General features: G+C 44.7%; 1 protein-coding gene across 1 annotated transcript in view; it reads right to left on the minus strand.

Annotated features, from left to right (window-relative positions):
- SCML4 (Scm polycomb group protein like 4) overlaps positions 1-13,332 on the minus strand; it is a 67,658-nt gene that overhangs the window by 37,595 nt on the left and 16,731 nt on the right. The window contains exon 2 of the mRNA XM_068184196.1: positions 6,821-7,026. Within this exon, the coding sequence (XP_068040297.1) occupies positions 6,821-7,021 (201 nt within the window). The 5' untranslated portion in view covers positions 7,022-7,026. The remainder of the gene's footprint in view (positions 1-6,820; positions 7,027-13,332) is intronic.

Below are 13,332 nucleotides of genomic sequence, written 5' to 3' on the forward strand. Positions count from 1 at the left end.
TGTTGCTGCTCACCACAGAGAAGAGATCAGTATTTGCCCCTCCTTTTCCCCTCATGAGGAAGTTGCAGACTTCAAGGAGGTCCCCCCTCAGTCTCCTCCAGGCTGAACAGACCAAGTGACCTCAGCTGCTCCTCATATGGCTTCACCTCAAGGCTCTTCACCACCTTTAGATGCTCTCAAATAGTTTACTATGTTTCTATATTGTGGTCCCCAAAATTGTCCCCAGCACTCGAGATGAGTCCACTCCAGTGCAGAGCACAGCAAGACAATCTCCCTTGCCTGGCTGGCGATGCTGAGCCTGATGCCCACCAGGACACCACTGGCCCTCCTGGCTGCCAGGGCACTGCTGGCTCAATTCCACTTGCCACTGACCAGCACCTCCAGGTCCCTTTCCACAGCACTGCTTTCCAGCCTCTCATTGCCCAGTCTGTCCGTGTATCCATCCGTCTGCACCATCCCAGGTGCAGAATCCAGCACTTTCCCTTGTTGAACTTATTATGGTTGGTGATTTCCCAGTCTTCTGATTTGTCAGGGTCTCTCTGCTGGGCCTCCCTGCCCTCAAGGGAATCAACAGCTCCTCCCAGTTTTGTATCTGTGACCTCGCTTAGTTTCCCTTCCAGTCCTGCATCCAAGTCATTTATGAAGATGTTGAAGAGCACAGGGCTGAGGATGGAGCCCTGGGGAACACCATCAGTGACAGGTCACCAGTCCAGTGTCACCCCATTCCCTATAACCCTTTGTGCCTGAGTGGTGAGCCAGTTGCTCACCCATGGCATGATGTGTTTATCCAGCTGTGTGCCTGACATTTTGTCCAAAAGGATACTGTGAAAGACAGTATCAAAATCTTTACTGAATGGGAAGAGAACAGAGTTTCAAAAATCAAGGTCTCCATCCAGTTTGTGATTTATTCCATGTAAGAAGGTGAGAAGCAGAATGATTTATTACATTCTATAGCAATATGTCAATTATTCACTTTTCTGTGGCAAAGTGGGCTGGCAAAGTGAAACTTTGTGTAGCCCCTATGTTAGGCCCCTGGGCTTGTTTTTGATCACATATATATATATATATATATATATATATACATATACAAAGAATATATATACATATGTGCATTTGTACACACTCTGTATTTAAAATAGATATATTTATAGAGAGATGTGCAGATATAGAATCACAAAACCATTTAGGTTGGAAAAGACTGCTAAGATCATCGAGTCAAATCATTCCCTAACATTGCCAGGACTACTACTATACCATGTCCCTTAACACCTACATTTCTTTTGAACACTTCCAGGGACAGTGATTCCGCCATTTCTTTTGTTCCAATGCTTGAACACCCTTTTAGTGAAGAAATTTTTCCAAATATACCATCTACACCTCCCCTAGCACAGCTTGAGGCCATTTCCCTTTTCCCTGTTGCTGGTTGTCAGGGAGAAGAGACTGATCCCACTGGGCTACACCCTCGTGTCAGGTGGCTGTAGAGATTGAAAAGGTCTCCCTCAAACCTCCTTTTCTCCAGGCTAAACAACCCCAGCTCCCTCAACTGCTCCTCATAAGACTCCTCCAGACTCTTCACTGGCTTTGCTGTCCTTCTCTGGACAGGTTCTAGCAATACTTGTATGCTCTCACTCTTACATTTCTCTATATAGATATTATTTTTGAGACAGTACACCTGACAAATTCTGCTTCACTTTTGTGTTGGCTCCTTAATAATCCTTACTGACTCACATTCCTGTGGTTGCAAACAGAGGCACAAAAGTCCCATCTTCAGCCCCTGAGCCTCGTGACTGTGTGCTGCCCCACCAACACTGTGCAGTGCCTCACCAGCATCATCAGACATTTTTCCCTCCTAGATCTTGGAGGCCCAGGCAGGATTATTTTCAAGAGCGAATAAACAGAGGGTAAGCCTTGCATAAACTCTGTAGTGTGGAAGCCTCTTTCTTTGTTTGTGGAAACCCCCCTGTTTTAGTGAACAATTTACTGCAAAATTAATTGCAATAAAATGTGCTCTACAGCCTCTGGGTACAGATAAATGTCATTTTATTATGGGTAGTAGAGAACTGGCCTTTGTTAGATCAAAATAAAACAATGCCTGATTAGTGCAAGAGACAGTACACTAAGCAAACACTAGTTTAGCTACCTCCTGGCCACTGAAACCCTGAGTAGTCCCTGAATATAATGAAGGGTAAATCTCAAAGTATTCCATTTAAAGATGTCTTTTCTTGGACCGAGTCTTCTCTATCGAAAAACCAACTCAACCAACCAGCTGACTGACTGAGAGCTTGCCAGTAGAAAGCACATATGTGTGGGAGTCAAAAAAAGCAGTGAAGAAGAGAGAAAGAGAAAGAGAAAAAGAGACAGAGGAAATCTGTCAGAGCACATTGGGAAATCCTTGTGATAAGGCATTAGAATCAGCTTTTGAATATCAAATATCGTGAGTTTTAGTATGCACAGCATGAGATGTAAAAGTGGTTGCTTTAAAACAAGATCTACAACCAACCCCCCACTCTTATGGACTTTCTACCATGGAATTGAGATCAGAGAAAGCTGATCGGGGATTTTGGGCAGGAAATAAGTGCATCTACTTTATCAAAGTCACCATGCATTAGATGCAGAGAGAGTGGGCTTTTGTGCCATTGATGCTGGCTACAAGTTTGTTTGATTTTGCAGTGGCTGGGGATGGAGAGGACTCTGCTAAGTCCTGGAGTTTTTATTACAATCTGCACACCTCCTCAGAGAAGCCAGTATTCATCTAACTGGTATTTATGTTATCCCCCACCAAAAAAATGAAAGAGGGTGAAGAACATTTGCCAGGCAACTTTTTTTTTCTTTCTGAAGATCTCTGCAAGCTTGTATAATAAAATACATGGGAAAGTAATGCGATGAACCACAATACAATCTTACCCTGCAGTTTTCTTAAACCACTAAGATGCAGGTTCTCGTTTTTATCACTCCCTTCCCCTGTACCAGTTGTCCCTTGTCCTGAAAAAACAATTGCTTGAAAAGGCTGAGATTCACCACATCCCTGTGGGCCTTTGTTCTTCCAGACAGGAGGGCAGGGACACCTCCTGGCAATAAGAGCTTTTGCTGCCAGAGAGAACCATCTCCAGCCCCTGCAAATGTGCACTAAGGTGAGTGTCTGAGCCAGCCTGGTCCTGCCACGTGGACTTCTGATGGCTGGACAGAAGGTTGCCATTAAACATACACCAGGGAAGCACAGAGCTTCTGAGCACGTGTTGCTGTTCATGGCTCTGTGCCATTGGCTGTGAGTGAAGAGACTCAGCAGAGCACAAGCCCAGTCACTGAGGGTGAGAGGGGAGGTCAGCTGGCAAAGGCAAACACAGTCCAAGGTCTTTCCCACCTTTTCTTCTTGTATTGTGCAATAACTTTTTTCTGCACATTAAATGATGCAAGCCAGTCTGCACACAGCCTCCTACATGCCATCAGCATTTCACAGTGAATGAGGCAGGTAGCCTTGACAGGAGCATATACAACCTTGAAATCCAAAGCTGTATCATAGGACAGGTGAATAAACAGGACACTTTAAGGTTGTCTGTGCAATCTCATTCCCAATGTGTCCAAATCCTGACTGCTTATTTGTCATCATTAATATTGACTTCTAGGGCAGCAGGGTAACCTATGCCCCATAATGGAAACTGTCACTCCACACGTGTGACTCTCGCTGCCCACCCCACCTGGCTGATCTGGACTGGGGCCACCTCCCCAGGTGGGAACTGCACTGGTTGCACAGAGGGACAAACTGCCCTCGAGCTGCTCAAAGGGTGCCATGGCTTTGTTGCCCTCCGGGAGGGACGTGATGGTCTGTGCTGCAGTGCTGCCCCATGCACATGTCCCTCCAATGTCCTCTAACAGGGCAAATCCCTGCAGGGTGCTAACAAACCCTTCCCTTGTACAGGCTTTCTAGGCAGCTCTTCAGGGCTGCTCTCACTCACAGCCAGAGAAATAAAACCCATCCATCGACTAACCTCCCCCCAGGCTGCCAGAATAGGCTTTTTCCCAGAGATTTAGACAATCAGAAAGAATATTGTATTTTGGGGAAATGTAACATTTTATGGCAAATTGCTCCACATAAGGTACAAAACAGTTTTTGGAAAAACAGCTGATGAAATTTTATAGCCAAAGCTGTGAGAAAATAAACAGGATAGCAAGGAAAAGACTTTTCTTGGTGATGAAGTGTGATGAAATGTCATTTCAGGAAGACACAGATATTTGCTTTACTATCAATGAAAACAGGCAATGGGTCACCTGTCTATAAAGAGCATGTGATTGAAAATGTCTGTTATTCACATCTTGGTCAAAATAAATTTAAATCTAGGCTGTAAATTCCTAGTTTCTTAAAAATTCAGAAGTATTTTTCCATCTGTTCTGTAACAATTCAGCTCTCTGGCTGCTATAAAGAATTTGGTTGTCTGCCATTTGGGCAGGGAGTCATTTTTTAAAATGCATTTAAGTCTTCTGCTATCGGAAAGTCATACAATTACCAAGCTAATTAAATCAAGCAAGAGTTCCCCATCAAAAACTGTAATTTTTGACTCACACTGGGGAAGTGCTTTGGATGGAGATGGGTTCACTTCAGCTGAGCACACAGCGTACAAAGGCGCCTCATGGAAAACATCGCTTCGGTGTACGAATTCTACAGCACAAATCAACCAGGCCAGATGCCATGGGTGCTGCAGCTCATCAGTGTCAGCTCCATCCACCTAAGCCATTGGTTACAAAAGAATGCCTTTTTATGTGCCACACTTGCCAAGAAAGAACCTCATCTCAGATCCACTGCCAAAGGAGGGATGCTATTGCCACCTCACTAAGTGCCTGGGGACAAAGAGGAGGAGTGTGTGGTACCCAGCCAGGGATAAAGTGTCCCTTTGGAAGAAGTGGGGGACACAGCAATCAAATGCTCGGCCACGTAGGTCCAAAGCACAGTATTACTGCAGCATTTCCAGGAATTTAGGTCTACCACTTCTCACATTTATATATATGTGGTGATCGGTGAGAGACTTTTTTCCAGGTGGAAGGGGAATTTGGGATAGAACAGAACATATTCCCCAGCATTTTTTTTTTTTTGTCAAATTACAAATGAAATGTAAATGCATGAGCAAGAAATGGGGGTCACCAAGAGAAGCAGGGACAGAAGGGACAGGGTCTGAAAAACCCTGCATACATAGTCATTGTGGTATTTGGCGAATAATTCAATCTCAAACCTCAAATAACCAATTTCAGCACATTTTCAAAGTATTATTGTCCAGACTGGATGGTTTTGATCTGAAGAGTCTGCAAGTCACCCACTTTACTGATAATAACTAAATTACTTGAAATAAATAAATATAATAAACAATAAACTTGAAATAAGAAATACGTCAAGTAGAGAAATTCAGATGTTTCCATCCTGGAGTTTTATCCTGATATGGAAGTGAAAAAATAAAAAGTATTTCTATAGCCCACATTTTACAAAACACTTGAATATTTGGTCCAGTCTTAGCTTGGAGCTCTATTTTGGACTACTGTTAGACAGAGATTAGGGGATGGGAAGAAGAAGGTCTGGCAGGAGGTGAAAAGGAGGGAAAGGTAAAGATGAGAGTAGCCTACTCTAGATTCAGCTCAAATCCAAGGATCACAGCAATCAAACAATTGGCCCCTGTGTCCAGAGCTCAGCCAGCAGCACCATCCATGGGACGTTGTTGCTTCCTATGAACCAGGAGAGACCCATGGAAGAGCCAGGCAACACCCCGGACAAGACCTTCTCCAGGGAAGGCTGGGTCAGCTTTCTGCACACCCTGGCTGTTTTATTCACTTTTCTGCCTTGAAACCACAAACTCAAGCAGCTCTGATTTTCCAACAGTCAGCAATTTGCCCTCCTTGTGTAACAGTCTGCATGTCTGTACCAGTGCCCATTCAAAACAAGGAACAGGCATGGCAAACATGTACAGTGCCCCAAACTGGCTGGGGACAGAGATGAAGAGATTAACAGAGCAATCTGCTGAACACAAGACCCCTTACTAAGCTGTAGCCCAATTTCACTCCCCAGAAAAAATTCTCATTCCCTCAGCATCACAGTCCCATTTTTGCCTGGTGTGGGGCATCACAGTGGCACTGCTCCACTGGTGCTGAGCCCACTGCAAGTGGTGTGGTGGGAGAGACCCACCCCAGCAGCAGCATCGGAAGGGCTTAAGGCACTAAGGGTTCCTGGCTTTCTTTAGTTCTGCCTTTGCACTAGGGTTGCACAGAGAGCTGGGCAGTGAGCAGACTAATCAAGTGAAATACAATTCTTTTCCTCAAATGCCCCTCTTTTCTTTTTTCCTTTGCAAAGTAGCTTTTCCCCCCTCCCTTTATTTCCTCTGTCCTGTATTCCTTTCCTCCTCTGTTCAGTTTGTTTAATTTCTAATCACTGTTAGTGAGAGAGAGGAAAGTGACAAATGAGAAACCCTTCCCCAAAGGTGTGCAGCCTTCCCACACAACATTGTGGAAAACATTTTCAAACAGACCAAATTAAAATAACTTTAACCTTTGGGAAAATATACATAGTGGGGTTCTTGTGATGTCCTGTGCAGGACCAGGAGTTGGACTCAATGATCCTGATGGGTCCCCTTCAACTTAGAATACTCTATGACTCTGTGGGTTTTTTTCCATCAGTTAATGTAGAAGAGAAATCATCTTCTCTTTTGATTTTTTATTCTTTGCATTGCTCTGCCCCAGACTTGCACAACTCTTCCTCTGTTCCTGCATTTCAGCTGAAATTCTAGAAGAAAAGGTATGAAGACCAACAGGAAGTGGACAAGGAATGTGAAAGTCATGCGTCTACCTTGTGCCCAGGTTTTCTCCCTCTCTTCTTTGGGATCTTCATGACTGGCAGAGCACTGGCTGGCGCCGAGAAGAGGTTGTGAACAGCCATTTTGATGGGTGCTGGCTGGAGCGGCGGTCGCCCTCGCTTCTTCCCTGCCATCCTGGGGGACTGCATCTCCCCAGCAGCCAGGCTCGGGTCCAGGCACGGTGGGTGGCTCATCTGCCCTAAGGAGACAAATAAAAAAAGCAAACCAACTCTTTATTTAATTTTCATTTTAGGTTTTTTTTTAAATTCCAAGGCAGTTCTCTCAATGCTGTCATTTTCCCTCTTACTGTTGCTCACAAAGCAGCAAGAAACACACCACAGATGTATGACCCTGGGTGAGATTCACCTGACCAAAGCCTTATCTTCACCTGACCACAAAACCCTTATCTTCCCCCTTTCCCTCTCCTGGCCATGAGTACAATAGAGGGAGTTGCTTAGGTGGTGAGGCTTCTATTGCAGATGTCCAATAGGTGACTCCCACAGCCTCGGGGATATCGCCTCAACCCTGCATCATACAGTTAAGTGTGATGAAGGCTTGATCTTGCAGCCATCAGTCAGAGGGGGTTTGGAGTGGATGATCTCCTAAAGTCCCTGCCAACCTGATTTTTTTTTTCACAAATTCCGTGGTTCTGCAAATCCTGCCTCACCTCAGAAGTACTACCAATACCAAAATGGGCTTCTCTCCTCTTCATCCACAGCACTCCTGGGTGGGAGGCTGGGCTGGGCTGGGCTGTGCTGGGCTGCCAGCACGAGGTAGCCATGTTAGAGAGTAATTACCAAACGTTTCCTCTCTGCAATTTTATAACATCTGTTACCACGCATGTTAGTAGTGGGCTTTTGGATGTACTCCATTAGCACAGTTACTTCACCACAACTCCATGCAGCTGCTGAAGTTGAGCAGGGGTAATGGAGTGGAATCTGGTCCATTTTCCTCTGCCCAGATTTAAATAAAGAAAACAAATATACAGCTATACACACAAAACCAAAGGAAAATATACGGCATCCTTCACAGCTTCTAGTAAGGGTCGCCTACGAACAAAGGTTAATTTACAAAAAACCGCTGTAGCAATATGTTTCCAAATGTTGTTTTGTCCAGGCATTTGATTTCCTGCATATGGGCAGAATAGTATTCCCAGTCCTGCCTGCATGCATTGCTAGACACCAAGGTCCAAGCAATTCTCATACTTTTATGATAAATCTTGCAATGTTGTCAAAATTGTGCTCCCTCAGGCCAGTGATAATGGAAGACTCCGTTTCCTGGGGTTTTTTCACAGAGCAGGCTCATCGCTCTCTCAGATTCAGAGAAAACCTAAAGATGTGGTTCAAGAGCATTCTCTACATAAAGCAAATAAAGGTTTGTTTATTACTACAAACAACTACAATTTTTTACAAAATCTATAAACTATAAAGCCTACAAATTTCTTAGAGGACTTCAAATTTCACAATTTCAGAACCCAGTGTGATCAGAGCTGATGTTGCTGGGAATGAAATTGGGATTGCTCACTTATATAAGTGGGAAGGGTACCACTTGATAGGGGCCTCTGGTGACAAGTATCTGCAGCTGGAGGCTTCCTTGTTTCAAAGGTAAGTATATTATGCCTAGTTAAAACTCTGTAAGTGTGACTAACCAAAAAGAAACCACTTTTATGGTATTATCCAGTCTGTAGTTTACACAATCTCCTGTATGATAAAAAAATAGAGGGCTCACAGCCCTACCCTCCAGTAAATGCATTTATTTGCAATATCTTAAAACCTGTGTGTTTTCAATAAAGCTAGGGGTTTCTGCTGTGTTCAGATAGATCCATTATATATAATGGGACTTCTAGACTGATTATAACATTGCCAGTCTTCAACCCCACCTGCCTAAACTCTCAAGCAAATACTGAATGTCAAACATCAGAGCAGAGCAAACATGCAGTGCCTGATTTACCATATTGTCCAGAGCCACTGTGCTTGCACTCACTCTCCAGGCATGCTCAGCCAGCTTGGGAACCCCATGAAACCTGCCATGGGGCTCTGATTTTTACCAAAGAAAAGTCTCACGTGACTGCAGAGAATGTCCTTTCAGGGTTAAAATCATCAGGCTTGCCACAGCAGGAGTTAAATGGAAAGGCCAAGTTTATCCTGAACATCACTGCTTTCCTTCTGTCTTCAGCAGTGTTCATTTTCCTCCCTGCAGTGCTTTCTGACAGACACCCTCAGTGTCTCTTCCACCTCCCAAAACAAAACATTCCCAGGATCTTACATTACAGGCTGGCTGTAGGCAGGGAGTTCAGCAGGGAAAGGAAATGCAACAATTACACTGGATTTGGCACCAAAACACACTGAAAGCCCAGTGCTGCAGGCTCTGCATTTTGGTCTGCTTGAAACAAAACCTGGCATGATAAATCTTTGCAGCGGTGCTCAGTGGAGGCTGAGGAAGACAAATCCAGCCCAGGTTTGCTCCCTGCTTGAGGAAGGGAGTGGTTCCTGCAGGAGGGAACCACTGGTGGCCATGGGGCTGTGAGAGAGAGGCTGTGCACCTGCACAGAACACCACACTGCATTGTCTGTATCATATCCTCCTCTGATGGTAAAAGTAGCTGATGGCACCTCAGAAACTTTGAGTTATCAACCCCCAAAACAAGAGGTACTGACCCAGAGCACCTCTTTGTCTGAAACGTTACTTTTTTGCAACTGGTGAGGTATTAAATACATGCTGCTCAGGGAAACACGCTGAATTTTAATATCACAGTTTTTTGTGCTATTTCTGCACTCCCAATACTTGTGACACTGCTTTGGCAAAACCTCTTAGAGCTCCTCACCACATGTGCTGACACACAAGACCCACATGAACTGTGCACAAAAGGATCTCAGTGTAACATACTTGATTTGATACAGCAAAGACATTGTCAAGTTCAGTATACAAGCTGTTGTAATTACATTTTATTACAAGCCCAACCATGACTTGATTCTCCTACCATGTGTGGCGAGGGAAATGCGAGTGCTTTTGGTGACATTTATTGTCACGCTGCTGCAGATCCCGTGAGGCAAAGGTGCTTCCCAGCAGCAGGGAAGGGCAGCAGACACACAAAAACTGCTTCTGCCTGACAGTGAGGGGTCACAGCAAGACCTTCCCTGACAGCCAGGAGGAAACTCTTGGGCAGGCTGGAAAAACATGCAGTCAAATTGCAGTTGGCCAAAGAGGTCAGAGGGACACAGGGGCTTGTCTGACTGTCCCCAGCAAAGTCAGGGTGTTACCTTGGAATGACTTTCCTAGGGCAGCTCTGACTACTGCCACAGCCTGGGTTTGACCCACAACTCAGTGCTGGAAAGATTGGTGAGTTCAAGGCAAGTTATGAGAGTTTGATGAAATTTAAGGGCAAATTCAAGGAAGCAAATTACAGGCTGCTAACAAAGGCATCACCTCGGTTCAGGAAGGCACTGTAGTACAAATAGCTCGGGAGAATGCTAGAGGAGGGAAATCAGTGTATGTTTGCCCTGTCCTTGTACTTTTCCAAATGCACTAGCTTTTGGATGCCCAAGGATGGTGCAGCTTCAGTCTGACCTGGGTCTATCACTTTTGTATTCTTAGTTTAACAGCAGGAAACTGCATTTATGGCTTCTCATCACTTAATGCAGGGCTAGGCACAGGGTAACCTCTCCTCACTTGTCTCTCAAATACTGTCATTTGGAAATACAATTTCTAACCCTGCCTTCCACATTGCCCCATCAGGTCCCAGGGAGGAGGCAGCAGGGAAACACCTCTCTCCACCTTGACATCCAGGCGAGCACTGCAGGAAGGGTGAAGTCTCATTCCCTCCGGCAGCGCAGGTTCAGCTGTGACTTCAGAGGATCCTGAGGAGCACCCTGTGTACAGCAGTCTGCCCCATGGGATGCCAGGGGTGGGGAGAAAACATTCCCTAGGCCAAAGCTGGTGAGCTGTAGGATGTTTCTAACAGCCCATGCTTTGCACCATGCATGCCTTGCACCACGTGTTGGTGTGTATGCTGCACGATTAGCAACACAGATTGCCGTGCTGGAAGCTACAGCTGAGAGCAGAGGCAGCTACGGTGCATTTCCTCCCAAGCTGAGTGTTTTTGATGGACTCCAAAGATCCATTCTTAATAAAAATAAATGTCTGCAATAAATGCAGCTTTTAACCTGCACTCCAGTAACTGCAAGGACTGAAGGTAAAAACACCACATTAAATTTTACATCGGTAATTCCACAGGATGATAATTTAAACTTGGTTTATACCAGGTCTCATGCAAACCCATGCCTGGACAGGCACAGGGATGACACATAGGGAAGGAACAAGCAACTCCTGCTGTAAGCCAAAGGAACATGCAGGGGTGCAGTCAAGTAGAAAATGTGCCCATTCCTCAGCAGCTGAAGGAGATTGCCCTTCTCTCCCCTACACCCATTGCTCCCAGCTGCAGAAATACTCTGACCTGTCAGCATTTGGAGCCCTGCCTGCAACTCTTGACTGCTGCAGAGCTTAGTGTCTCACTGATCTACATACCCAACGGTGGTATGTGGAACGTGGAAAAGAGATAAACTTCTTGTGATCTTGTCTGTCTTTTCTTCAGATGTTCAGGAAAGCACATTTGTGGGGGAATATCACATTGTTAAACAAGAGGGAGGGGACACGTTTCAGTCAGTAACATGACTATTTTCCCCTCTTTCTCTGTGCACAGCAGGGCACAGTCCTTTGACTGTGACCACTCAGAGATGATGGTCTGAGGAGTAGGTGAGCAAAAAGAAAAGCATTGTCAGATCTGGAAACCAAGCTTTAAACCTGCCTGCTCCTCCTGGGGAGTATTCAGGGACATGAGACATTACACATCTCTTCATCGTGAATACCAAAGCAGCACCACAGAGTACATGAAAGGTAAGAGTTTAGTGAAGCAGACAGTAGGAATTTTTGCTAATAAAAGCACTGAGCCAATATTCTCTGCATGTCTGTATGTGATTGCCTAATGACCTCTCATGGTGAACACCCATTTCACCATTGCTCAAAGAAAGGTCAGGATAATTTTTATCTGTGGCACAAAGTTCTTTTACAGTAATTTGCAAACCACTTTTCTTTTCTTGCCTATTGCTTTGGGGATTGAAATGAGAAGCTTCTTCTCTGAGGGACTCTTTTGCTCATTTTGACCCCATATTTCTATATAGAACTCTTGAGACTGTCTAGCCAACAGCATATAAGTAAACAGGCCTATTTTCCCAAATCAGTTATTCAAGAAAAAACCCGAACACAAATACCTGTGCTAGCTGTGGGAACCAAAATTGGGATTCATCCCACCTAATTTCAAACCCCTGTTTATCTTCACCTCATTATAGTTGCCCCTGGTCATTTTAACGTGATACCCTGTGTCACATCTGCCAAAATATCTCACACGCTTCGAGTCATCTAAGGTAGCACTAGATGACTATTTTAGACAACCAGACTTAGTAACAGCCACTGTTACTAAGTGCCTACATTCAAACACCTGGACACAGGTGTCTCCATGAGTACTGGATGTCTGATGTCCCATGGTGTCAGGACAGATTTGGCCAGTATGGTTGAAGGCGTGGGGATATGCCCAGATATAAATGGTTGAAGGTGTCCAGATAGAAATGTAGTTTGTGGTGGCTTCAGTGGCTCTAGGGTCCACTGATCAGGTCCAGTTTGTCCCTTCCTTGTAGACATCTCCATTTAGGTGTCTAAAACCAAAATTTGTCTTGTTTCTGAAAGTTAGGTTTGACTTATCTACTTTATGCCCAACACTAGGATGGAGTTTATCATGTTCTACATGTACTTCCTTCTTCTGATTATAAAATGAGTCTGGAAAAACGAACTCATGTCTAGATATCTACAATGCCCTTGCGAATCCTGTACTTGGTTGCTCATGCCTATGTACAGTGGCCAGTTCTGGGCTGTCCTGTGTTCCTGTTTAATAGTACATTATATTGCAGAGGAAAGAATTGCCTTTTTGAAAGTGAAAACTCAAGCTTCCTGGGTAAGAAAGATGAGATTCCTGGGCTTGTTTCCGCCCCCTTGTCAGGTTCCAAGTTAGGAACTTACTATCCTTTCAATGTCTCACTTCTCCCACATGTCCCACAGAGTCCCCTCCAGGGGCCAGAAGACAACCAGACATGCAAAGCAACTTTCCTGGGACAAGGCCAACTGATTGCAGGATCCCGGCTCCTCACACTCTCATCACCCATACCCAACTACTGCCACATGTTGTTTCTCAAGGAAAAGTGAGAAAAATTTTTCAGTACCTCTCATTTGAATAAATTAATATGTTCCGCCCCCATAGTTCCTTGAGTGTTGTTTTTTTTTTTCCACTTATTTTATGGTTTAGACATTCTCAGAAGCAGTTTAGAAAAGCTGAAGAAAATGCAAACACATTTTCTTCTTGAAGGCACTCCCAAGAAGATTGATCCTGAGGTATTCAAAGAGATACTTGCGAGTTTTCCCTACATGGAGCAGTGCTACAGTGAAGAGTGTATACAGAT

The sequence above is a fragment of the Anomalospiza imberbis genome, chromosome 3, assembly GCF_031753505.1.
Source record: "Anomalospiza imberbis isolate Cuckoo-Finch-1a 21T00152 chromosome 3, ASM3175350v1, whole genome shotgun sequence".
In the NCBI taxonomy this organism is placed as follows: Eukaryota; Metazoa; Chordata; class Aves; order Passeriformes; family Viduidae; genus Anomalospiza; species Anomalospiza imberbis.